Genomic DNA, 27,279 nt, shown 5'->3' with positions numbered 1-27,279 from the left:
TTTTATTGGTCTGAAAACAAAGGCAATATTTTATTCAAGTAACTGAAAATGTTTTTCCAGAAATATAAACCAAAAGCTTTGATTTACTGTGTTTTTCCATCCATTTGTTTCCCCTCTAAGAGCAATTATGAAGCAAAATCCACAGGACATTTATTTTTCCTCATAAGAATAAACTTAGTTCCATGGCAAGAAAATAAACCTCAACTTCACATTTTTTGCTGAATCAAGTTAAATTATTTACACTTTCATGAAACATTCTACAACTAATACAGCTGTTCTCATCCCATTTTAAAAGAGAAATTATGCAGTTCTAAGCATTAGATGTTGATGTAGTTCCTTAAGTCATCTAGAAGCGATATTTATAAGACATATTAGAGAAATTCACACTGCAGTAATTGGGCAACTCAGACAAAAAAGTGATCCATTTCTGCCAAAGAATCCAGCTGTCTCGGTCTCTTTTTGGTCTATCTAAAAAGAAAAGCCATGCTATTTCCATTAGTTTTTCATCTGGTATCAACATGGCAAAGTGACAGAATATACATCTGTATAGAGAGAATTTTTTTATACTTTCATCAAAAAATTTTAAATTTTAGTAAATTGCCCGGGGATTCTTGGTGCTGTAGTAGGCTTCACATGCAGCTACATAAGCAGATTCAGGGAAGAAATCATCATGGTATTCAGCTAAAAACCTAAAATAAAAGGGAGGAAATTGAAAGAAACTTTAGTTTTAATATTTTTACTATTTAATTTTATGAATGAGATTTTTATATTCAATCTCATAAGATCTCCCAAACACAAAATGAAGTCTAACATGGGGGGAAAATAACCCAAAAGTCTTAAAATTTCAGACATCAATTTTTCCCCAGGTTCCCTGAAGCGTGCACGCACGCATGTGTGCGCACACACACACACACACACACACCTCTCAAGGTAACGATATTATTAAATACATTCCTATAGGCTAAATACAGTTAAGCAAAAACCTTTAAGTTCTAACCTGTTCTACTGTCTATTTTTTGGTGTAAGGGGGATAATTTTGATTCTGATATTTTGATCCTAAAGGCAGTGAGATGGCATAATGGATAGAATGATGGAATGCGAGTCAGGAAGACATGAATTTGAAACCTGCCTCAATCAATGATTTATTGTGTGATCTTTGGCAAATCACCTAAACCCTCTCAATCTCAGTTTCCTCATTTATAAAATGGTGATCACAACAGTACCTATTTCACCAAGAGAGATCACTTGCAAAGTGCTTGCTATTTGTTATTATCATTTCACTGTGAGAACTGTCATGTGAATTTGTTTCATTTAAACTTTTCTAAGTAGTAGCCAAGTGTAGAAAAAATAAAAATTCAGAACCTAAACCATGCCAAAGTTCTTGGGAGTCCAGGGGAAGAAGCTTGAACCTCAGTTACTATTTCTTCATTCTCTTGGTTTTGAAATTTATGTTTTTTTTTTTTTTAGGATGAGTCTTGTGTGACAATGACTATAATCTCATCATTCTTCTATGTACAACCTCTCCCTAGGTGGCATAGTGGATAAAGTGCTAGACCTGGACTCAGGAAGACATGAATGTAAATTTGGTTTTAGACACTTTCTAGCTGTATAACCATGGGCAAATCACTTAACCTCTGCCTAATCTGTAAAGTGGGAATAAGATCACCTACCTTCTAGGATTGCTGTCAAGGAATTTAGAAAGTACTTTGTAAACTTCAAAGTGCCATATAAATCCTAGCTATTATTATATTATGATTATAACCAAATAAAGAATAAACTCCTAATCCATATAAAAAGTCCTCCACAATCTTGGTCCAACCTATGTTTCTAACTATATCTCATACTACTCCCCACTTTACATACTTCTTCCATCAAATTGAACCATTCTCTGACACTCTTTTTTCATTCTACTCCTTCCCATCTTTCTGCCTTTGCTCATGCTTTTCCCCACGCTTGTCGTCCTATCTCTCACCTTCGAATCCCTTCACTGCCTCAAAACCCAACGTAAGTACCACCTCCACTGTGAAGCCTCCTCTAACTCTCCCCATCCAAGATGAAATCAATCCTTTTCTCCTCTCAATTTTCTCATAGTGGTTGGCCTGGAATTCATCTTTGCACAGAAGTTTCATTTATTCTAAATTCAACAAATATTAAGGCCATTTTGTGTGAGGCAACTAATTAGATGGGGGTAGAGGAAAGAATTAAACAGACCCTACCTTCATGGAGCTTACTACTTACTAGGGATATACAACTTATAAATAAGCAAATACAATGTATAAACAAAATAATGCAAAATAATTTCAAGAGGGAGAGTGCATTAACAAGTGAGAAGGATCAAGAAACGGCTCGTTTAGGAAGTGGAACCTGAGGTATGTCTTGAAGAAAGCTAACACTTCCAAGAGGTGGAGGAGAGATCACCTGAGCAAAGAGAAAGTATCAGAGGAGATGGGACGTCAGGTATGAGCAATAACTAGCTTGCCAGGCTGACTAAAAGAGAAAATACATGAAGGTAAATGATATGGAATAAAACTAGACAGGTAGATGACAGTCAGATTGAAGGACCTACAACTAGCCTGAGGATTTTATATTCTGTCCCAGAAGCAGAAGAAACAAATTAATATTTTTGTGTAAGAAGGTGGCATGGTCAGATCTGTGTTTCAGGAATATAAATCTGGCAACTATATGGAAGACATATTGGAAAGAAAGGAGAATGAAGGCTAAAAAAAACAAAACAAAACAAAACAAAACACACAATTAGGAAATAGTCCAAGTGAAAAGTAAACTAGAGTAGGAGTTGCGTGAATGTAGAGAAAGGGAAGATATGACAGATGTTGTGAAGATAAAATAAAAAGATGTGGCAACTGATTAAGTTGAGGGAGAGGGAAGAATCAAGGATGATTCCAAATTTTTGAACCTAGGTGACTTGAAGGATGTTGAAGACATGGGGATATTTGAAGGAAAATGAATAGAAAAATAAATTTCATCTCAAAATAAGGATTATATTTTCAATTTTATATTTTTATACTTACTTATATCACATTCATATCCTATACAGTCTACCTAGGTTCTATCCCTAATCAAAAAGTAAAATTTACCCCTGAAATCCAAGTCGAAAAGCCACATATTGTTGGCAAGGCCCCTGGTTAGAGGGTCCTCCATGTACACTAAATATACTGATCTAGAAATGGGACAAATTATGTAAAGAAATAAAAGCCAACTGAAAGTTGCAACTGAAAGTCTAGAGGACAATTGTGCTAATTAAAATACTCTACGTGAATGGATATCTCAATCAACAAGCATATATTAAACACCCACTATTAAACACCAGGCATGGTAACAGGAAATGAGTACATAAATACAAAGAATGAGTCAATCCTAATTCCCAATAAACACCTGCTTTTAAAAAATTATTAAAAATAATGTATTCCTGATATTCTAAAATGAAAGCATACATTTTACACAGAAAAAGCAAGTTACCTCAGAAAGAGTTCAAAGTGTTTAACCAAAGCCTTAAGGTTCTTATCAGAAAAGCACATCTTCCCAAGGATCTCTGGAAGTTTTACTGTAAATAAGTAAATAAGGAAACAATCCACAATCAATAAACCAAGCAAAGGCAGTGTGGTAAATGCCTATCCTTACCCTACCTTTAGTTTTCTCATTTTGAAGTTTGGTTTTCTACTCCTTCCATTTCTAATGAAACTTGCAGTTTTTTTTTTAAATGAAAAAATGAAATCTTAGCTAGCAATGGTTTCTGAAAAATGGTGCTGAGTATTTAAAAACCAACTTTCACTACAGATTTACAAGATACCAATAGGAATTTCAAAATAAACCCAAAGTTCTAAACAGAATTTCAAATTGGGACAAACTTTAAACGATAAAAAAAAAAATCTCTTACCAAACATTCGCAACAAATGCTGTGACCCATAAATATATGAAGGAGGAGGAGGCTGGTCACTTTGGGGATAATTCTCTGGCATAAGTTTCCAAGAAAGCACCTGAAAGTAATAATTTAATAGGTTCATGGTTAGTTTATAGGAGATACAAATATAAAGAATTAAACAATCCCTATTCTTAAGGTGCTTAGATTTTGTACTACATTTGTGTACCATTTGCTCAATCATTCTTCAATTGCTAGACATACTTCCCCCTTTTGCTACCATAAAAACTATTGCTATAAATATTCTTGTACATATGAAGCTCTCTCATGCAATCATTAACGTCCTTCGGGGAATAAAACCAGTAGGAGGGGTCACTGGATCAAATAGTGTATAGTTCAGTAACTCTTCTTATATAATTCCAAATTGTTCTACAAAATGAGTGGTCTAATTTACAGCTCTAGCGGGAAAGAATTGGCATATATGTCTTCCCAGAGTCCCTTCTAACCTTGCCTCTTCCATCTTTGCCAATTGGATGGATGGATGTGCTTTACTGCTTTTATTTGTGCTTTATTGATTATTAATGATTTTAAACATTTCTTCAGTTAGAGGAAAGGTTTAGAACTGGAAGACAGATCATTAGTCTATCACTGAGGGCCATGGAGAAATGCCTTGCTCAAGGTTACAAAGGCAAAAATAGTTAAGATTCAAACCCAAGTCTTCTGACTTCAAATCCAGATGTTTATAGTTTGTGTACCTTATTTTGAAAACTTCCTATATTTTGAACACTTGCCTGCTGTGGAATGGCTTCTAAATTTTACAGATTTGTGTCAGTTCTTTCAGGAGACAGCATGGTTCCATGGAAAGATTGTTGGCTTTGGAATCACAGGACTGGAGTTAAAAATCCTAGCACTACCACTTACTATATAACCTTGACAAATCATTTAACTTCTCTGGACCTCAGTTTCCTTATCTATAAAATGAGTATATAGTATTAGATGATATCTATAAATTTCTTACAGTTCTATGCTTTACTAGAGATGTTTAATGCAAAGATTTTTCCCCTCAATTAGAGTTTCTTTTTTCCCCCTCTATGTGCATATTATTTGTGCAAGCTTTTTTTTAAATTATTTTTATGAACTCAAAATGGTCTATTTTGTTTTTTACATTATCTTCTATCATAGCTCTGGTTACAAATTCTTCTGCAATTTATAACTAGGAGAAACACAACCTTTCCCCTCTATTTTTTAAGGTGTGGTTTTTCAAATTATTTATATAATTTATTCATTTTTAAATTTCTGGAGTATATAAGAAATTGGTCTGAAGTTCCAGGTGTGGGAAACCTGCAGCCTCAAGGCCACATGTGGCCCTCTAGATCCTCCAGTGCAGCCCTTTGACCGAATCCAAACTTCACAGAATAAATCCCCTTAATAAAAGAATTTATTCTGTAAAACCTGAACTCAATCAAAAGGCAGCACCCAGGGACCTAGAAGGCCACATGTGGCCTCAAGGCTGCAGGTTCTCTACCTTCGATTCTCTATTCTATTATTCTATATAATTTTTTGAGTAAATCTCAAAGGAGAAATCTTCTGGTAGCACTTTGTGATCTTAGGTTTATTTTTTTTTTTGGTGGTTTTTTTTTTTTGGTTTGGTTTTTTTTGTGGTGTGTTTTTTTTTTTTTGGCTAGGCAATGGGGTTAAGTGACTTGCCCAGGGTCACACAGCTAGTAAGTATTATGTGTCTAAGGCTGGATTTGAACTCAGGTCCTCCTGAATCCAGGCCGGTGCTCTATCCACTGTGCCACCTAGCTGCCCTTTGATCTTAGGTTTATTAAATACTGGATTGCTCCATTTCCTTTTAGGTACTATTATACTTCATCTATTCCACTGATTTATCTTTCTATTCATTTTTCTCCCTGTTTTTTTTCACTGATATAATTAACTCCCAGTCTTCTATCCAATAAGCCAAGCTTTTTCTCAGCTTTGATACTCTCTTGATAGGCTTGATCTTTTATTTTTCCATGAGTTTTGTTAATGTTCTGTTTAACTTGATAAAGTATCAACCTGAAGTTTTAATTGATTGGTGTAGCCCTAAATCATTAGATTAATTTGAATAGTTTGAATACTAGCATTTTTTGTAGTACAATGATTAAACTACACTAATACAGCCCAAACATAAACAGTAAATCTTTTTTGCAGTTATAAAGTTCTATATGAATCTAAGCAGGATAACTCAATTACACAGAAATGATTATTTTAGTGGATTTAATTTGTATATTACTCTAAGGAAACTATTGTCTTAGTTTCATTGCTACTATCATGCAATCTACAAATAGATTTTTTGCTTCCTCTGTCAAATCATATTCCTATTTTTCTTCTATTATTGTTCTAGCATTTACATTACTAGGTCAAATAGTGGAGACAGGAAACATCTGCTTATAATTTCTCCCAATCTCCTTAAAATTTCACCCAACTTCTGCCTTCATTCTTGGGGACCCTAATACGTTCACTAAGGCAGGCCTGTACAATACTCGGCCTGCCAAAGCAGCCTGCAGGCGGTATGTTTTGCAGGCCTGTTTTACATCCTCTACATTTTTCATGTAGAAAACTGAAATCCTCTGACAGGCCTGTTTTACATCCGGGGGCTGCCCAAAATCCTTTCGTGGGCCACTTGCAAACTGCAGGATGAATGTTGTACAGGCCTGCACTAATGTCTTCTTCAATACCCCAGTCTCTCAGTTCAACAACTTCTTAAACTCCCATGACTTCCCCCTTCCCCCCCGGCCATATTCATTCCCCCTCAACTAAATACCTCTGATCTGATCATCACCCATAACTATTCCACTCCCCCAACTCATCACTCTGAAATACTTCCTGAGCAAAAGCTGCTACACATCAACAGTCTCCTCTGCCTCACTCCTCCACGTGTTTTCTCTTCCCCATGACTTCCTCTTACTCTTCCTTGAATATCGCTATCACTACTTCAAACCTTCTCTCTCCTGAAGTCTCCTATACAACCACCTCTTCCTCCCTTCCTATCAACAAAGAATGTAACCCCCTACTTTGCCACAGATTTGGAGCTCCCTCTTTTCCCCTACCCCATCCTTCAAAACCTCTATTCATCACCCCCCATTGTCTCTCCTTTGTCCCAGTCTCTGATGAAAGAGGCCAACCTTTCCACCTGTGCTCTTGCATTTATCTCTCCCAGGACTTTTCTCCCTTAATCATTCCTTCTGTTTTTGTCATCTTCAGTCACTTCTTATCCATTAGGTCTTTGTTCAACAACTTAATAAGTCTTTAAAAATAAAAACAAAAAAACCCCATAGCACCCTGCTATCTTCTCAAGCTATCCTTTTTTTTTTTAAATGGTATCACTTTTTCAAAGTCTGTGCTCATGGTCTCTATTTTCTCACCTCCAATTCACTTCTCAATCCTTACACTAGGCCTTCTGACCACCCCTCAAACCTCACCAGACTGAAACTGCTCTCTCCAAGTTGACTTTCAGTCTCCTAACTACCAAATCCAATCACCTTTGATCAATCCACATTCTATTTTGACTCCTCTATAGCTTCTGACACTGCCAACCCTCCCCCTCCTGAATACTCTTTCCTCCTTTGGCTTTTTGTAACTGCTCTTAGTTCTCTTCCTTCCTGTCTAACAATTTCTTCTCAATTTCCTCTGCTAAACCATTATCCATGTCCCAATTTCTAAGCAAAGGAATACCCATTCTACTCTGTCCTGAGCCTTTAGAACACAATTACCCAGTTCTGTCCTGAGTCTGCTTCTCTTTTTTTCTTTCACTATACTCCCTCTCCTTTGGCGATCTCATTAGAATCCATAGATTAAATTATCATCCCTATGTAAATGGTTTCCAAATCAATATATCCAGCTCAAATCTCCTTCCTCAACTCTAGCATACTATCACCTGCATATTGGAACTCTACCTCTTCATTGTCTCTACCTATTAGAATGTAATCCTGCTGAGAGCAAATTGTCTTACTTTTCTATGTTTATCCCCAGCAGTTAATGAAGTGCTTGGCACAAAAAAATTCTTCTTTTCTTCTTTCCTTCTGGCATGCCAGATGTTTCATAGGCATCTCCAAACTCTAAAACTCATTCCATCTACAAACTTTCTTTGTCCATTGCCTTGGTCCTTCCAGTTATATAGGTTCAAAACCTTGGAGTCGATCTTTTACTCTTTCCCTCTCCTTCAGCCACCATATCCATCGTGCTGAAACTACCACCAACCCCATCTCTAACATCCACCCCATTCTCTATATTCCCTTTATTCGAGTTCAAGTATTCATTGATTCTTGCTTACATCATTAAGATAACCTCCTACTTGGGCTCCCTGCTTCCAGTCCTTCCCCTCTTCAATACATCTTTGTTATAGCTGCCAAACTGATACTACTAAAAAACAAAAGTCTGACCAAGTCAAACTGAGTCTCTTACTCAAAAAAATATTCAATGGATTCCTATTGTTCCTAGGCTAAAATACAAACTCCTCAGACTGGCATTTAGGCCATTTCTAACCTGGCTTTCATGTCCCTCTACAATTTTACCTCATATTACTCCCTTTAATTTACCCAATCTAATTAATCTGGTCTACTAGTTATTGACCACACTTGACACTACATCTCCTGACTACCTTTACAAGAATGGTCCCTGATTTCTGAAATGTACTCTTTTCTTACTTCCACTCCTTTTGAAATCCTTAACATTTTTCAAGATAAAACTCAAGTTTTATTTCTGTCACTTGGCCTTTCTTGATCATTGTGCTACCTCTAGTCATTAATGTTCTTTACGTGTTGAAATTATTTAATACTTTGTATATATTTTATCTTTACTTACTTATAAATACAAAGTATCCCTGTTCCCCTAGTAGAATAGAAGCTGATACTTTCTGTAATATACTTTGACTCAGAAGAACCATAACCCACTTGGTGACCTTCCAAAAACACTGAACTTGGGAGTCAGAACTCAGATTCAAGTTCTGCTTCTAAAACTGACTAGTAATCTGACCTTTAACATGTCACTTAATTTCTCTGAGGCTATTTCCCAACATGTAAAAAAGAATGCTATTACTACATATCTTCAAGAAGTTATTGGGAAAATTAAATGATATAACGCATGTGAAACCACTTTGCAACTAAAGTACTATACACATATAAGGCAGTATTATTACTAGTTTCATTAATTACTCAGTATTACAAAAAAAATCTTTCTTTTTAATATCAATATCCTGTCAATGATGCTGAGTGCATTTCGTAGAAAACCCACAAAATTACAAACAACTCAAGGACAATGGTAGAAAGCAAATAGTCAACAAAGACAGATTGCAACACACGGCTAATGATAACTTCGACGCAAACATTTCAATTCTTGAGAATGCAATTCAGAGATAAAAAAGGGGGGGGGGGAATTCCAATAAGTAAGAAAACTGGAGTTGTCTAAAGAGACTGATGTGGATGCAAAGGCAATCCCACCATCCAACTTGGATTTTAAACAGCCAGGTAGAGATGATAAACTCTAGTTGTTCCCTATTAGTTTCTAGGATCAAATATAAATTTCTGTGTGTCCTCTAAAGCTTTCACAATCTGGCTCCACCATACCTTTTAGCCTCATACATTATTCCTCTATACACACTCTACAATCCAGGCAAACTGACCTCATACATGACACTCCATCTGCCTTTACATAGCCTATGACTGGAATGTGCTTTCTCCTCACTTCTGTCTCTTAGAAGTATTTTTCATTTATTTTGTTTACTCCAAGGCTCAACTTAAATTATACTTCCCACATTAAGCCTTTTTTGATACTCCTGATACGTTAGTATCTTGCCCCTCCAAAATTATCATGTATTTTGTGTATATTTAATAATAATAATAACAGCTAGCATTTACATAGTGCTCTAAGGTTTGCAAAGCACTTTACAAATATCTCATTTTATACTTCCAATAACATGGGAGGTAGGTGTTACAATTATCTCCATTTTTACACATGAGAAAACTGAGGCAGACAGCAGTTAGGTGATATGTACAGGATCATAAACCTCATAACTGAGGCCAGATTTGCTCTCAAGTCTTCCTGACCCCACATCCAGTACTCTATCCACCCTAGCACTGAGCTGTCTGTCAGCAGTCAGGGGCTGCTTCATTTTTATCTTTGTAGCCCCAGCACCTAGCATATTTCCTGGCCCACAGAAGACACTAAATAAATTGACACAAAAGCAGGCAATAGAGAATGAATACAGAAGTGCAGTGCCATACCATAAAATAGTGCCAGGAATACTAAACCTTAGTGTGATCTGGTAAGAAAAAGGGTTTTTTATTTGTTTTGCTTTCCTATTTTTTTAAGCTATGGTAGAGAAAAGAAGAGGATCAAAGAAGGACTCTGGGTGAAAAGGCCAATGAAAATGACAACAGAAAGAAGACAAAACTCTTCTATTTTATTGTGCTTCTGTTTTCTCTAGAAAAGAAAATGACCTTTGGACTGAAAGGACAGAACAAAAATAGCTAATTAGGAGGTGAGACTGAAGTTTAAATAATTTTTTTTTAAAGCCCCTAGTTCTCCTTGATAAAATCAAGTCACATGGTACAAATGAACTACATCCTCAGTCACTTGAAGAACTGGTAGGTATGAACTACATGGAGTTCCTACTTTCTGCTAAAACTGGTTCCTGAACATATTTTTAAAAGCCTGTTTCTCCTAAAGCCAATGAAGTTATACCTTTAGCCACTAGATGGCAATCTCACATTGACAAGATGAAAGACCAGTGTGTTTATATGGGGTCAGCTGACCAGAATATTTTATGGTTTCAAGTAAAAAACAGGTGAACCAATCATGTAGAGTTAAATATAGATATTTTAGGCCTTCAGATAAACTCTTTAGAAATTATAGGTAGTGAAAAGAAACAGTTGTGTATTTTTTTCCCCTAGTCAAATATTCTATTTCAATGTTTCTCAAACCATACTGCAAAGGCAGTTTAAATGAACTTTACATACGTTTATAGGCATTAAAATAATAATTTAAGTGGATTCTACTACAAAGATTCTGCCAATTTTTATTTAGTAGGAAAGTTTGAGAACCAATTCTATACTCTAAGCCAAACTGTTCTATTTACTGTACCTGAATTTTCTGTTTCCTTGTAGAAATTAATTCTAATGCTCCTCTACCACATAAAACATTTTTTAGTTTTATTTTCCTACATTCTTCATTGAAGTTCTATTGCAAGGTCTCAGTGGTAAAGAAATTTGCTCTGGAACTTAGAGTCTAGGTTCTTCAAAGCTATTCCAACAGGGTACAAAATCTGACAGGTGCTTTCAAGCTATAAAGATTCAAATACGACCCAGTTTGGTCTGTATGTTTGTCATCCCATTGTGGTTTAGTGAGAACAGTGGAATTGGAATTAGAAGACCTAGAATCAAATACCAGGTCCCATCATCTACACGAGCTTGGATAAATCACTTAACCTCTCTGGTTTTCAGTCCCTTAATATGTAGAGTGAGGAAGTTGGATTAACACATGGAATCACTGACTCAGAGACTGAAGGAACCTTAGAAGGCCATCCTTGTACAAACAAAAGTACATTTTACAGATCAGGATACTAAAGCCCGGAGAAGATTAAATGGCTTGCCCAAAGTTACACAGATAGGAAGGTAATCAACAAGGTACCTTCTAGCTCTGAATCTATGAGAAGTTCAGAGAGGTTCATCACCAGAGGACTGGCCACAATGCAATGAAGTGTTGGCCAAAGCAGCTCATGAAACTGTCTCTAATAGTAAAGGGACTGCATCTGTGATTGAAATCCTGGCTCATTACAGTATTCTTACTCTGCTGTGTCACTACGGTAAGTGATAACCAGGGATTGTTATCAAAGGCTATGCAAGCAGAGGATATCCTGTATAAAGACCTTATCAAGCTCAAAAGGGTTATCTGAAGACTACCTTAGCTAAGCTCAAAGAGGCTCACTATCAGAAAGTTGGCTACTAGGCAATATATTTTCTGGGGGGAGGAAGGAGGGAGGAAGGGAGAAAGACAGAAACTGTCAAAGAAAACATAGTAAGGCAATAAGCAATTATGATCTTTGAGAAAGCACTCACATCAATAAATCAGAGATTTCATAAAAGAACTGAAAAAAAATTTCACAAATATATATCTTATGTATACCAATTAAATAGGAAAAATTGCATTTCAGTACTAGGAGAGACATTAGAAATCTGGTAGAGTCCTCATTTTTAAAATGAGATGTCACTTGATCAAGCTCATACAGCTAATCATGGCAGCAGCAGAGCCTAGAGTCAGATTCCCCTGACCCTCAAGCCAACACTTTTTATACTGTATCTCGTGGCCTCTCACATGGCTCTTTCTGTTTTTGGAGCATCCTTTCTCTTTGGTTCCCAAACTTATTTTCCTTATTCTTTTTTTCCTTTACCACTTTTTCTTGTCTTATTACCTCAGAGCCCAAGGGCCACAGAAAGAAAAAAAGCCTCTAAGAATGTGGTAGTTCCTAAAGCCTGTGACCCTCCCTGTCAAAGTGGAAACCGTAATTGTTATTTCCACAATCAAAAACTCTCTCTCAGGTGAGAAATGCTCCCTCCTACAAAGTTTAGCTATTTAAAACTTAACAGGAAACGTCAAGGTTTCCTAATACCCCTTGTACAAAAGATCTGGAGTCTGAGTAAAATATGAACTGTGTCATATGCTCTTTTGCTTAACACCATGTACATTGTACATGAAATATTTGTTGATTGATTACTAAATCATACCTTCACTTCCAAACATAAAAAAATCATCATTCTAAAATATGAGCAATTAATTCACAACATAACATATAAATATTTTTGGCTTTCCAGTGTTGATTGAAAGAAATAAGTTTATGAGAAAGCAGTTACTTTCTTCATATTTTTATAAAAATGAATTTAAAGTTAAATAAAGACAACTGAAAATATAACACTAAAATCCAAATGATATCTTTCAAGTAAAAAGCCAGAAAGTATGTCAAAAGGATTATTAGGAAAATACCAATAATACACATTATTATATCATACACCATGCTAATATTAATCAATCAACAAAATTTATTAAGTACCTACTATGTGCCAAGCACTGTTCTAGGTAAAGGGAACTAAAGACAAAAATGTAATAGTCTCTATCTTCGGGAAGCTCATATTTTAACAGGGGAAATAACAGGTACATACAAGTATTTACCCAACATATACAAACTAAAAAAAAGTTAAAGGGGGAATGTAAGACTGTACAATGACAGTTAAGGGGGGATGGTATAAGGATAAGGAAAAACAGCTGAAAGGAGCAGCAAAGGCTTTATGTAGAAGATGGCACTTGGGCTGAGGTTGGAATAAACAGAGGCTCTGTGAGTCAGAGGTGAGAAGGCAGTGCACTCCAGGTCAGACCAAGGACAGTCAACGCAAAGTCATATGGTCATACAATGGAGGAAAAGCAAAAAGGCCAGTGCCATTGGAATGTAGAGTGGGTGAAGGAAAATAATAAGGCTAGAAGGGTTAGTTGGGGCCAAGTTGTGAAGGGCTTTAGAAGACTAACTGAATCTTAAACTGATCTTAAAGGCAAATAGGGAGCCTTTAGAGTTTATTGAGTAGCAGGTCAGACCTGAACTTTAGGAAAATAATTTCAGTAGCTTTGGGGGGGGGGGGGGGGGAATTTGAAAGGGCAGAGATCTGAAACAGGAAGTCCAGTTAGAAGGCTATTGCAATAATCAAGGAGAGAAAAAAATGAGGGCCTGAACTACGGTGGTGACAATGTGAACAGAAAGAATAATATACCCTTACGCTCCCTGATATTACTGAAGGCACAGAGAACTAGAAAAGAAGGTGGCCAATTGTGCATAAAAAATGAAAAACCACCCACATGCTATAGGGGCACCTCAATATATACCCACCAGGTTGGGTCAATCTTCCATGGAGGATTTATGAAAAGCAAAGCTGCATAGAATAAAGGATAGAAAGTAAGCCTTGAAGCCAGGAACAGCTGGGTTTCAAGACGTACCTCTGACACATGCTGGTTGTCTGAGCCAGGGCAAGTTACTTAATCACTCAGTACCACAGGCAACTCTCTAAGACTAATATTTATACCCTTCAACTACTAATGTTAACGATTTCCAAAACATAGTTCTTTACCTCATTTAATTCATTATTTCTTCTACCTTCAAAGCCAGCAAACACTGCACTTCCTTCTTTGCTAGGAGTCAAAGTAATAGGTGAAGATGATCCACTATGTACTGGAGTTTCTTCCAAAAGATGGGAGGAAAAAGATAAATTAATTCAGCTGCAAATGACACATTCAATTCAATTAAATAAGTATACATTAAGTATCTGATAAAATAAAAACCTACTGTCTAGATCTTCATAAACTATAAAAACCATAAGGAATAAATCTAAAATTGATAACTCAGCTATTACTCAATAATCACAGTGATACATACATATATGATACACACACATATCATAAACATTTAGTAGGCTTTTTAGTCCATTTGTTTTTTGGTTTTGTTTGTTTCTGTTTTTTGCAAGGCAATCCGGTTAAATGTCTTGCCCAGGGTCACATAGCTCATAAGTGTCAAGTGTCTGAAGATGGATTTGAACTCAGGTCTTCCTGACTGCAGGGCTGGTGCTTTTTAGTCCATTTGTAACTTCCACTTCTATTGGGTTTCATCTTCTGATTTTCCTCCATCCCTCCTCTCCATTTCCTTGACAGCAGCATGCAATGTGCTATTTTAAGATACTATGCCTAGAAGCTCCAGATAAAAGGGACTGAACTTGGCTGAGGTAGAGCAAAGGGCTCAAAAACACCTTTAACTAACTCCCATTTAAAACTATCGATCTTCAGCCTATATATTTGCCCGAGAATCTGCATTAACAGGAATGTATCCACTGAATTCACAAATCTAATAGGCAAAGGCAGAACTAAAAAACAAAATTTACATTTACATAGTGCTTTAACCTTTCCAAAGCACTTTCCACACATTATCTCATTTGATCATCATCACAACCCAGTGATAAATACTAAGCCAAGTATTACCCCCATTTTATAGAGGGAGAAATAGAGGCTGAGAGGCTGACTTGCTCAAGGTCACACAAACAGCAAGTAGCAGAGGTGTAGCTTCAACCCAAGATTTCCATGAATCCAAGTCAATACTCTTTTATGCTGCCTAAATTACTCAACTGAAAAAATGATTTAATTTCATTTTCCTCTGCCATAATTTATGAACTTATAAAATGACTTATGAAATCAAATGCTCAATAAATCAGCGTCACTATCCAACCTCATATCTCTCACTATGCCCAAGCCCAGAACTCCAGAAAAACTACAGGGGTCAAGCTGTTTCTTTGTTTCCTTAGGAATTCTATTTGTATCTTCCTAGATTCCCACCTCCCTTTTCCCTCTCCTTAATTCCACATCCTCTATTTCTTTCATGGCTCAGTTCAAAACTTGCCTTCACTTTATGAAACCTGACCTATGGCAATTTTTAGACTTTCTCTTAATAAATGTTAAGTCTGGAGAACATTTTATTATATGCTGTTTTGTACTTAACTGTTCTCTAAAAGCTTCAGAAATGGGGAGGGAGGGAGAGAGGGAGAGAGAGGGAGGGAGAGAGAGAGAGAGAGAGAGACAGAGAGATCGATCTTGACTCTCTAATAAGAATGTAAACTCCTAAAGGGCTAGGAACCTGTATTCTATCTTTATCTTCCTGGTAAAATGCTATGTATTTTGTAAGTACTTAACAAAGATTAGCTGAGTTTAATTATGACTTACTTTCTAACTCCAAAATGAAACCAGTTTGAGGAGTCAGTAAATAATCCTTAAACTAAATCTTAAATGTTTAAAAATCTAACTAGTTTTAAACTATATGTTTTGTAAAAGTAGAAGAGTCTCAGTAAGAAGAGCTCATGCACTGGGTTAACCAAAAGAAATAAAAAAATTTTAAATAAAAGATTCTAATCACTAAATTTTATGAAGAGAATTACTTAATAAAAAGTTTAAACCTACTTTTTTCCAAATGCAAAAACAGTTTTGGCATGGTGGCAGATGTGTCAAGATGTCTTCGCTTAGGCTGTGGAGAAGCACTGCTTTCAGATAACCTGTCACAGCTGGATGTGTGACGTGTAGAACGCCTTAGAGATTGTAACATTTCCGGTTCAGCTTTTCGCCTTTTGGGTGTTGCTGGCTCTCCTGTAGCAGGCTGACTATCTGTGGACTGAGGAGTTGGTGGATTTAACAAGGGTGGACTTGGTGACAGTTCCTCCTGATTCCTAAAGAAGAAAAGTAAGAACTTTAAATATACTGGCCACCAATAATAATAACAAAGGATTTTTTTGTAATGGGAATATTTATGCCTTTAAATCATGTGCTATGATGGTAAAGGAACATTGAAATAAATGAAAATAATAAATATTGTTATTTAGAATAGTTTAAATTTTTTTCAGTTGTTTTTCTTTCGTGTCCAACTCTCTGTGACCCCATTTGAGGTTTTCTTGACAAAGATATTAGAGTGGTTTTCCATGTCCTTCTCCAGCTCATTTTACAGATGAGGAAACTGAGGCAAAAAGAGTTAAGTGACTTGCCCAGGGTCACACAGCTAATCAGTGTCTGAGGCTAGACTTGAACTGAGGAAGCATAAGTCTTCCTGGCTCCAGGCCCGGCACTCTATCCAGTATTCCACCAAGCTGCCCAGTTTACACTTATCTAGTATTTCATAGTTACAAAACACTTTACATACCTTATTTCATTTGATCTTTGTAAAAAACCCATGAGACATTCCAATGAGTATTATCTGCATTTTATAGGCAGGAATCAAAACTTATAGTAATAGAAGACAACTGGAGGAACTAATTCCAAAAAGATATCTCATTAATCTTTCCAAGTATCCTGAGAAATATATAAATCTTTGAGATTGTGACTTTCCTTATATAAACCAACTGATCACACAATGTGTATCTTATACATATATACTTTGCTTAACAAAGAGCAAATTGCTGAAAAAAATTTAAAGCAAAAATTAGATTTGCTAATTCTCAAAACTCCTATTAGACAGTCTAAGATAGACAAAATTGATGAATTTTAGAGTCACTCTCCTCCAAACTTTTAGGAATAAGAGGCTAAAAGCAATGGACTGAGAATGCTTATTTTTCAGAGTTACAAAAAAAATCAAATTAGATCCTTAGCTTAATGATATGTGATCTATGGTATGAATACAAAGCAGTGTTTGGTAGCAGTTCTGCTTATTTGAACACAAATAATTCTTTAGTGACAATACCCTAAGATGGAGGTGAGCAACCTGGCATACTTAAAGGTGATATATGAGATAATTCCAACTTGTACTACCAATACTGGCCTTAGGCAAAATTGTTAAGCAGGTAAAATCTTTTGTTGGCTATCTCCTACTACTTATTGGTTTCTTTTATTCTCTCCTGATAGTCCCACCTTATTACATAATAACAGAAAGGTTAGTGCCTATTTTATAGATAAGAAACTGAGGCAGACAGAAGTTAAATAACTTGCCCAGGGTCACACAGCTAGTAAATGTCTGAGGCTGACTTTGAATTCAGGTACTAAATCCAGCTCCAGTCTACTGAGCGATAAACAAACCCGAGGCCCAGAAAAATTAAGTGACTTGACCAAAATCACTCAGATTATAAGTAGCTAAGCCAGGATCTCTGACCCAAATCCAGTGTTTTTACAATGACTCATGGTGATAGGAGACAAGATAAGCTTCTTAAGGGCAAAGATTTTTAAATCTTTTTTTTAATGAAGTTCCACCAGAGTACACTGCACATAACAGGTGTTTAAAAAGTGTCTGTTCAATTGAATTACATATCAGAAAGCTCTAAAGATTTTCCAAGACAGTGCTTACTATGGGGAACTAGGAAACAGAAAGAGGAATGAATAGTTATGAACAGACCAAGTATGTGGTTCTTTTTACCACACCACCTTACAATGAGCTATGTTGCTTTTAGGCAGATTTAACCTAAGTTCTCTAACTAGAAATAAAAATTCATTGAAGTGGTTTAGAAATATAAAAAATATTAATGATACTTTGATTACACTGTATAATATTCATCTTGATATCAAATCTAAAAGAATCACAATAGTGTTTGGAAAAGAATATCCAAGTAGCAGTTTTGCTGAAGAATAAATTTTGTGAGAAAATTATTTTAACTATTAAATATCAATCATTTGAACAAACTATTATACATAACTTACCTATTTGTATTTGTTGCACTTTCCTTGATTGGAAGAAAAAATTTTGATGAAGTCACCTTTTTATATTGAGCTTGTTCATATGGATAAAGCAAAATCAATGGCAGAGTGAAATCAAAGGTTATCCTTAATCCATCAACCATTTCCTTACAAAGCTCAACACTGAGATGGTAAAAGAGAGAGAAATAGTTTAAAGATATTTTATGAAATAATAACTAAATCTGGCAGTTAAAAATTGTAACTATATGAATAAATAATATACAAAAGGATGTTAACAGGAAAATTAACTTCTGAATTCCCTTACTTTAATAAGGTCTCAAAAAGATCCTCAAATTTTAAAATAAGATAATATTTTGAATTTATAAGGGTCTAATGAATTCTAAGTAATGACAATTTTATTACTAGCCTTTAAGAAGCCAGTTAACCAATGTTTTTATTTAGCCCTATTACTTCAATACTTCAGAAATATGTGACTTCATCCACATGGACACTCATTAGACAACCCTTCTTAAATCTTAGTTGGTAGTGTTCGTATGTTGGTGTGGCTGAAAAAAAATTCATCACCTAGTAGCCAACCTTCTAAAGATGTGCCTCTCTGAACTTAATTATACTCAGTCATTGGATGACATAGTCCTTTTCTGGGATGATAATCCAAGCCTTTCTAAATAAAAACACCAATTACTTATATAGTATTTTAAGTCTGCAAAGTACTTTACCTTTTTCATTTAATTTGACTTCACAACAACACCATAAGGTAGGGACAATGGAGGTCCTTATCCTTATTTTATAGACAGCTTACAGAGGTTAAGCAAAATGCTAGTGTGCATTTTTTTGTTGGGGGCTGTGATTTCATTGATGTAGGAAACCCTCTCTAGCAAAGAAAATCAGCCATCATTCTGCAACTTACATTCACAGAGAACCAGGGGCTCTGAGACAAGTGACTTGGCCCCAGGGTCACATAGCCAAGTTTTCTAGACTGCAGGGGGCAGCATGGAGCTCCCTCTTGGTAGCTTAGGAGAACCTGCAGGGCTTTCACTCCACATCATGAAGTAGTCCCAGAGCAGGACTTTAGTGGAGGCCTATAGGTTAAGTGATGTCAAACTAAAAGAGGCTATGTTTTCAGAAACAAGAGTGAAACAATTTAGTTGGGTGGCAAAGTAGTTAGAGCACTTGGACCTGGAGTCAGAAAGATGAAGTCTTGAGAGAGCAAATCTGGCCTCAGTCACTTACTAGCTGTCTGACCCTACATAAGTCACTTAATCTTTGTCTGCTTCAGTTTCCTCATCTTTAAAATGAGGATAATAGTAGGAACTATCTCCCAAGGTTGTTGTGAAGATAAAATGAAATTTGTAAAGTGCTCTGCAAACCTTAAAGTATTATACAAATGCTATAATGATGTGCCAATGTTAGTAAATTAAATTGATAGGGAAAATACATATATTACAAAATCCACAAAGTACCACACTGATAAATTACCCTATTTAACAAAATATACCGTAACCACCATATCTAAAACTAGTAATTAGTGTGTCTAGATCCACGCCTGGTTTAGGAGGATAATGTTTGTTCTTTGGCACTACTTTTAGCTACACTAAATGGTGTGGTAGCGGCTTTAACGGTGTGACCGAAAAGCGGTGCCTGCCCTCTGAAGTCTGCTATGCTGCGGAATCATCACAGAGTTTCTACCCTTCTTCCTGGTTTTAACATGTCTTCATTTTCAGTCACCTCAGTTTACTGAGGGCATAGTCATTATGGTGATGTAAAGATGCATGAAAGAACTGCAAATGTGCTCTCTAGCAGAACCACGGAACCTGAACTGAACCACACCAAGAGCTGGGGGAACCCTCCTCCCCTATCTACCTCTTTTCTGCAGTACAGAACTTAAAATAACTGAAACACAAGTGGTGCCCCACCCCGCAATTTGAATTCCCCTCTCTACCCCACAGAACAACAACTGACACTTCAGATGGAGTAAGACTTACTTTTTTTCTGGTGGGATGTAATGCACGTTCATGTTCACATGTGGAGTCGTCTGGTGGTGACGAGATCTTTCATTGGCTGAGAAAGCTGCATTGATGGCAAAGTGTTTCACATATGATTCCAGAATGGTTATTATGTTAGTTTGGCATGGAAGTTTCACAAGCTGTAAGAAACAAACATTTACACTATTAATCAACCAAACAACAACATTCATGATTTCAATGATAGCAAACCAGTAATACTTCCTTTTTAGCAATTTTAAAAAAGAACTGACTTAGGCTATTTCAACTCAGTTTCTCTACCTAATTAAAGAAGAATAACCAATTTTATTCAACTAAACCCTCAGAGAGAAATCTCTTAGAAAAATACAGCTAAGTAACAATAAAGGAAAAAAAAATCTAATTTTCCAGTCATATTTTTCTGCCATATTTTCTGCCAATTAATTACATTTCTATGATGATTACAACATAAATGTCATGAAGTAGCTACAATGATAATTTAAATATGACTATGATGTACAGCTGTAAATCATGGAACAATATAAGCTCAAAAGAATTAAAGTTGCAGGTACCACAAAGAACAATAGAAATATACAGGACTATTTGTCAGGGATGCTGTAGAAGTGAGTCTTGTTAAGATACAAGTAGGAATAAATGACCTCTAAGGTATCTTTCAACTCTGAAATATCATAAATCCATATTAGGAAAAAAAGTTAGAGCTAGTACTTTAAAATACTGTTAAATATATTTTGTTGCAAGAATTATTTCTAAAATTAAATTTTAAAAAAATATAATTTCTCTATTCTCTAAACGTTTCCTCAACTACTGTTAAGATTAGCTGGATATAACTCAAGCAAATTTATAATGTAAGCTGCCCCCCAATTTATATCCTCCTTTGCATACACGTTTTCTCCTGTTAATATAGTAGCAATCTTCTTCAAGCTTCTTCTTCAAAACTTCAGGTATTTCTATACTTATTGTTCTTTCTTCCATGTCCCTTTTAGTATGAAACTCCTGTTCTTCTTTCTATAATAACACAAATCCATTTTTAACAGTTTAACACAGTAACACAAGAGGCTTTTTTTAACTGCAAAGAGGTAATAACTTCCATGAGAGATTCCTGAATTTATGAATTCTTAAAACATTTCAAACCTTAATCATACATATTAATGACCCAAAGGTAACTGCAGCTACTTGTTTGGCATTGTGAACTAAGTTCTCAGTAACCAGAGGGAAAAATGGAAAAGGCCAGAAAATGGTGTCTGATGCCTCCAGAAACAATAAACAGTTCCACAATCTAAGTAAATGGCTGCAAGCCACATCACCATTTGTCTGATACCACTGGCTTGCTCCTCCTCACCTGAACCATCATCTACCACGAGGGACCTGAGAACTGGACCTCTACCCCTAGGTCTTCCAGAATCCATATGCACTGTCCTGGAGAAATTTTATCTGTTATCTTTGGAGCTCCCACCCTAAGATCTAATCCAGTTGATGGGTAAATGAGTGTGTATAAACTAGCCAATTTTAGCCAATTATACTGAATTATCATTCGAGGCATCAGATCATGCTTCAGCTTAACATTCCATTCAGGCCATCTCACCTTGACCCCACTTTCCACCTCTCCAAAATAAAACTCCTTTTCCTGGCCACCATTCCCCTCTACGTGTTGTCTTCTCCTATCAGAATGTAAGCTCCTAGCGGGCAGGGACTGTCTTTTGAAAAGATATTTGTATCCTCAATGCTTAGAACAGTGTCTTGCAGATTGTAAGCTCACTTTATTTCATCATTCAACTATACAGACAGATGGTGAAAGGTGGCATTTTTCACACTACAGGGAAAATTACTTGTATTTTAAAATCACTTAGGAAGATTTAGTACTTCAACTAAACCTTTGGATATCCGAATAAATGCAAAGAGCCAATAATACATCCAGTACAATATCATAAATGAGGCAAATCCTTTCTACAAAGTCAAGTACAGTTTTAAAACAATTTTTAAAAATATTTAAGCCATTATTCATATTTGAAAAATTACGTCACAAAAAAATTTGCTTTCTTACTTCTAAAATATATTTAATTTTTTTTAATTGTTAAAATTTTTACCATTTCTGTTTTCTCTTCAATGTCACTTTCTTCACTTCTTATTTCCTCATCTGTTTCTTCACTACTATCTTCAGAAGAGCTACTTATGGCTATATAAAACAAACATAAATCATATTTTATCATTATCATCTTATGTCCCATTAGTCTACCTAACATGGTAGACATCTTATCCAAAAACCTTCACAAAAAAAGCTGTTTATAATTTATTGAAAAAGAAACTGATTTTAAAAGTTCATCAAGTTCGAGAACATCATAGGGCTTCCTCAATGAGATTCATGTTTACTCAAAAAAGAACAGTCAAACAATCCATATAGGAAAAACTAAACAGATAAAACATGCTTATCTCCATCCTATGACATGGGATGGTCAATCCACTGAGTTGGTACCTCCAGTAACCACAGATATGACAGGTGCTGCAGACTTCTAATGAGCTCAGCCCAAAACAGAAAAGAAAGAGTGTGAACTGCAATATGTTTATATTGCCAAAGATTCCAAAGATGTACCATAGTACAAAAAGCATCATTTCAACACTAATATTCTCCAGGGGATAATGATGTATAGTTGTGAAGCTAGGTAATAATATCACAACTGCTAATGACTCAAAAGTTGTGGGTGACCCAAAGGGCAATGGAAAGATTATGGGCAGAGAAAAAAAGTAGGCTGCAATTATTTCCAATGACATTTATGTGTAAGAATGCATATAAAGAATTTGAATGAGATAAGGCTGCTAAGTGGTACAGTGGATAGAACACCGGCCCTGAAGTCAGGAGTACCTGAGTTCAAATCCGGCCTTGGATCAAACACCTGACACTTACTAGCTGTGTGACCCTGGGCAAGTCACTTAGCCCTAATTGCCTAAAAAAAAAAATCTGAATGAGGAAGAAATGTATGATCAAAAAAGTAGGAGGGTTGGTCATATAGCAAGAGTGTGGGATAAAAGGTTACACTTTCCCAAGTACTATAAAATGTAAAAAGATCTAGAAAATGTTTCCAATATAAGCAAGAATTGTACAGGATTAGAAAGCTAGGTTGTGTTATGATGTGTATCAACCAAGAGAATCTTCCTATAAATGAGATCACAGATACATTCAAGTATTTAAGAAGTAGTAGGGCTTTTTTCCCCTTAATTTTTCAAGTAAAACATGGAAGTACCAAATGACATAGTTTAATAGTCTACAAGTCTTAGATAAAATAAGATCCTGTGGCTGAGTACTTAATCACATTTCATTCAACCACAGGCACAGAAGAGACTAAGGGAAACATGTCAGAACCCGAGAAAGAATAAAGTAAAAAAGATGGAAAAGCAATGGGAAGAAGCAGGGGGTTGAATGAATCGTGATGCAGAAGCACTGATTCTTATGTATTGGATACGTAAAATTATCCAATTAGTTTAAAATTATTTCACATCCATTATCTCCTAATAATTCACATTCATTTAAGGTTTTACACAAACCATCTCATTTGAACCTCTGCAGTCCCATAAGGTAGGTTTTGCAAAGGCTTTTTACTCCCACTTAATAGATGAGAAAACTGATACCTAGAGAACTTAAGTTACCTGAACTTGCTTCTTCTATGTCCAATGTTCCTTACACCATGACACATCTCTGTGGGTAGATAAGTCTAGGAGAGTAAACTTATTACCTAGAATACTAGCCAACTCACAGTTTTCATCATTTTCATCTTTTTCCTCAGCAGGAAGACTTTTTAACACAGAGTCAACACCAGGCAACCTGCAGCGTCTCTTCTTCCTTCCTTTTCTTCTCCTAAAGAAGATAAATTTAATTAAACTACATGTATGTGAATTTAGCAACTTAAATAGAAGAAATGAAAAAAATAGTTAAAATACAAGGTGTTTGGTATCAGTTTTTAATATCCTAATAGTCACTATGAAGTCTCTTTCAACTGATTCAAAATTAAATGGCTCCATGTTCATCTAAATATGTTTAAAATGAATTACTTAATGGATCAAGCAAATGTTTATTTTTCATATATTAAATCTACAACACATCACTTTAAGAGAAAAAAATTTTACACTGACACGAATTTAACATTCTTACATGCGAGCTACAGCTTTTCTTGCCAATTTACGTTGTAATCTACGATTTTCATCTGTGTCACGAAGAACATGATCTTCAGCTGCCCATCTATCCCAGCTGAGGAAACAAAAGGAGAAAAAAGTGACTATAGATAGCCAAAATTCTAAAATTATAGTAAAGCAAACCCTAAAAAAGCAGCAGAGGGAAGGGGAAGAAGGGAGATGTCACGGAACTTCTTTTTCTCAATTTTAGAAACACATTCAAATGGTTTAAAATCAGAAAGTAGTCAAATAATTAAGAAATAAAGTCTTTAAAGTATATTGAAAGATTAAGATTCCTTAACATAGATTTTCAAAATATGTAGTCTGCTAAATATCATTCTTCAGAAAATGAAAACATAATTACTCCTTTGTAAAAAGTGTTTTTAAAAGTTTTTTTGTTTTTTAAAGTTTTTGATAGTCCAATGGTACATTTTCTCTGGAGTGCATACTTACCTTCTGTTCCAACCATTAAAATGGATCAGATATTCTGGGATCTTTCTGCCCTTCTCATCTTTCCCAACAATAACATCAACAATCTGAAACAGGAAAAAACAGGTGAGATATCATTTATACATTGGGAGGCATACATGAGAAATTATGAGCCTCATCAGAGTGACCAGAAATAATTTTTAACAGCTTTTTCTCATTTTTTAAATCTGTGCCGGAATGACAATTTCTTCCCAAATCTCCGTTTTTTTTTTCTTTAGTGGATGCATCCCACTAGGAATAGGAAGTATCCACCCAACTACCTTCTAATTGGTCTCTATGGATTTTAGTCAGGGCTATTTTCTTCACCCCATTGGCCAGGGAACCTATCATTATAAAAACACCAAACTACAGGCAGGACAACTTAGCCTCAGCCCTAGGAAAGTCTGGGAGATGTAGTCCCTGGGACTCCACCTCTTCCAGGCTAGCGTTGGATATTCTGAGCTGACTCTTTCAACTTTTTCTTTACTACTAATCTCCAAGACAAGGCACACAACTCATGCTTCCCTCTTGCTCACAACATACCCCCTTCCCTTGAACTGGAGAATTCTTTTCCAGCACATCCCTGCCACAGGCTTCAAAGATTTGGGAGCGGAAACTACGTGGTGAACTCAGGGGCTGCATCACAGAGGAACATGTTGGGGGCGCCCGTTTTAAAGTCATACAGGGCAGGCAGCCACAACGGAAGGCCCTTTGGAGGCAGTCGAGGAGAGAAGCAGCCGTTGAGACACTAGCAGCTCAGGAAGGGAAAAGCACCAGGGTGATGCAGGCAAAGGGGACAGATGAAGGATTGCTACAGAGACCATGGAAAACAGCAGCCAGGCCTGAAGGCTGGCCACAGGGTGAGCAGAGCTGTGCAACCAGGGCAGGTGCTGGGGAAACTACAAGCGAGCTGGAAGAGAGGAACAGGAGAAATTTAAATTCCGAGCTTACTGGAAGGGAAATGATTTGACCTCTCCAGGGGAGGTCAGTCCCCTTTCTTCCCTTACAAGCCATGCCTTAGGCTTCCCCTAAATCAAGACCCCAGTTCTTAACTTGGGTTCTGTGAATTTGGGGGGGTGGGGGGAGACAGAGGGGGAGAGGTTTATGGGAGATAGATAAGAGATATAGACAGGGCCAGATGATTGATAGACAGATGGGAGATACAGAGATATAGACAGCTATAGATGGATAGATTAGAGATGAGGGGTACAAGTAGAGATAGAAGATAGATGGGATATAGGTATAAATATGTATAGACAAATAAAGAGAGATATAAAAATATAGACAGACATAGATGGCTACAGATAGATATTTTCATATGCCTGGTTTCCTTTGTCATGCTATGTACTTTATACATTTAAAAACATTATTTTAACAAGAGGCCCCGAGGCTTCACCAAAGGGGTCCATGACCCTAAATCAAGCATTTGTATAGCCCTTTAACGTTTGTAAAATACTTAACAAATACAATCTCATTACATCCTCACAACAACTCAATGAGGTAGGTGCCATTATTATCCCCATTTTTACAGATGAGGAAACTGAGTCTGAGAAAGGCTAAGCGACTGGCCCAGAGTCACAAACAAAGGGGTCGCTATAAACTCAGTGTTCCTAATTCCCACAATATTTTTTTTCCACTTTAGAGAAAACCACCAGTCGGAGAATTATAAATTTTACTCCCGTCTACTGCACACACCTCTAACGTGCGTGGAAAAAACACGCAAAAAAAAAATTGGGGGGGAGCACAAGTGGGTAGTTAAAATTTCCTTAACAGAGGAGACTTTTCCACAAGTAGCCAGGGTGCGAGATTACACACCGTTCTGCGCAGCCGCAGGGCTAGCCTCTTGGGTTTGGGGCGGAGAGGGAGCACGGGGCGGGGGGGAAAGGGGTGGTGCTGTTGGATACCAGCGCGCGCCCAAGCTCTTGACAGCCTCGCGCCGCAGCGCGCGCGCGCAACCTCCGGACCCGCAGCCCCTCCCACGGCCCGGCCCCTCCCCTCCGCGCGCCCCCCGCGCGCTGGCCTCCGCGCGCCACGGGGACCTGCCGGCCGGCTTGCTTCCGCGCGCGCAGTTCCCAGCGCCAAGCGCGGTTCCCCCGACCCACCCATCCACCCGAGCGGTTGGCGCCGGTCCGGTGTCACCGGCGCAGTTGGCGCCCTTTCCCCGGCACCGCCTGGAAGGAGCACGTCATTTTTCTCCCCGCTCGGTCCCCAAAAGCGTCGTCCTGCCCATTCCCAGCCCCGGGGAAGCCGCGCACCCATCTCCATCCCCTCTCCTCCCTCGCCCTCCTCAGGCGTCCCTTCCATCCTTTCCCCCTGCCTCCCCCACCCCGCCCGTTTTCCCCGCTCAGTGGCACCTTGGCATCGTACAGGACTCGCGCCTTAGTGGGGTCGGGCTCGAAGCACAGCACTTTCTCCCCTGACTGAAATTTAAATTTCATTCCCCCGCACGAGCTCATTTGTTCATCGTGGCAGAGGGAGAAAATCCAGGTCGCGAGGAGCAGTGCGCGAGGTGGGGGTGGGGTGCGGTGGGGGGGCCGGGAG

General features: G+C 37.1%; 1 protein-coding gene across 1 annotated transcript; it reads right to left on the bottom strand.

Annotated features, from left to right (window-relative positions):
- On the bottom strand, window positions 1-27,279 carry MSL3 (MSL complex subunit 3). The gene is made up of 13 exons (XM_027835354.1): window positions 27,093-27,279; window positions 24,724-24,806; window positions 24,251-24,346; window positions 23,856-23,956; window positions 22,194-22,282; window positions 20,992-21,114; window positions 20,092-20,252; window positions 18,113-18,271; window positions 15,899-16,161; window positions 14,029-14,138; window positions 3,896-3,995; window positions 3,478-3,562; window positions 1-689 (listed from the first exon to the last, which is right to left on the bottom strand). Exons 1-13 carry the CDS (start codon window positions 27,192-27,194, stop codon window positions 590-592), a joined length of 1,572 nt encoding a protein of 523 aa, XP_027691155.1. The 5' UTR covers window positions 27,195-27,279; the 3' UTR covers window positions 1-589.

The sequence above is a fragment of the Vombatus ursinus genome, unplaced genomic scaffold (assembly GCF_900497805.2).
Source record: "Vombatus ursinus unplaced genomic scaffold, bare-nosed wombat genome assembly UNPS02014814.1, whole genome shotgun sequence".
Classification (NCBI taxonomy): Eukaryota; Metazoa; Chordata; class Mammalia; order Diprotodontia; family Vombatidae; genus Vombatus; species Vombatus ursinus.
This window is presented reverse-complemented; position numbering and strand designations above follow the sequence as displayed.

Bases quoted from the DNA above. Each gene is read 5' to 3' on its own strand.
- MSL3 (XM_027835354.1), bottom strand. From the start codon at position 27,194: ATGAGCTCGTGCGGGGGAATGAAATTTAAATTTCAGTCAGGGGAGAAA. The intron at 24,807-27,092 runs GTGCCACTGAGC...TTCCTGTTTCAG, and splicing joins GAGTCCTGTACGATGCCAAG to ATTGTTGATGTTATTGTTGG. The intron at 23,957-24,250 runs GTAAGAATGTTA...TATCTTCTTTAG, and splicing joins AGAAAAGCTGTAGCTCGCAT to GAGAAGAAAAGGAAGGAAGA.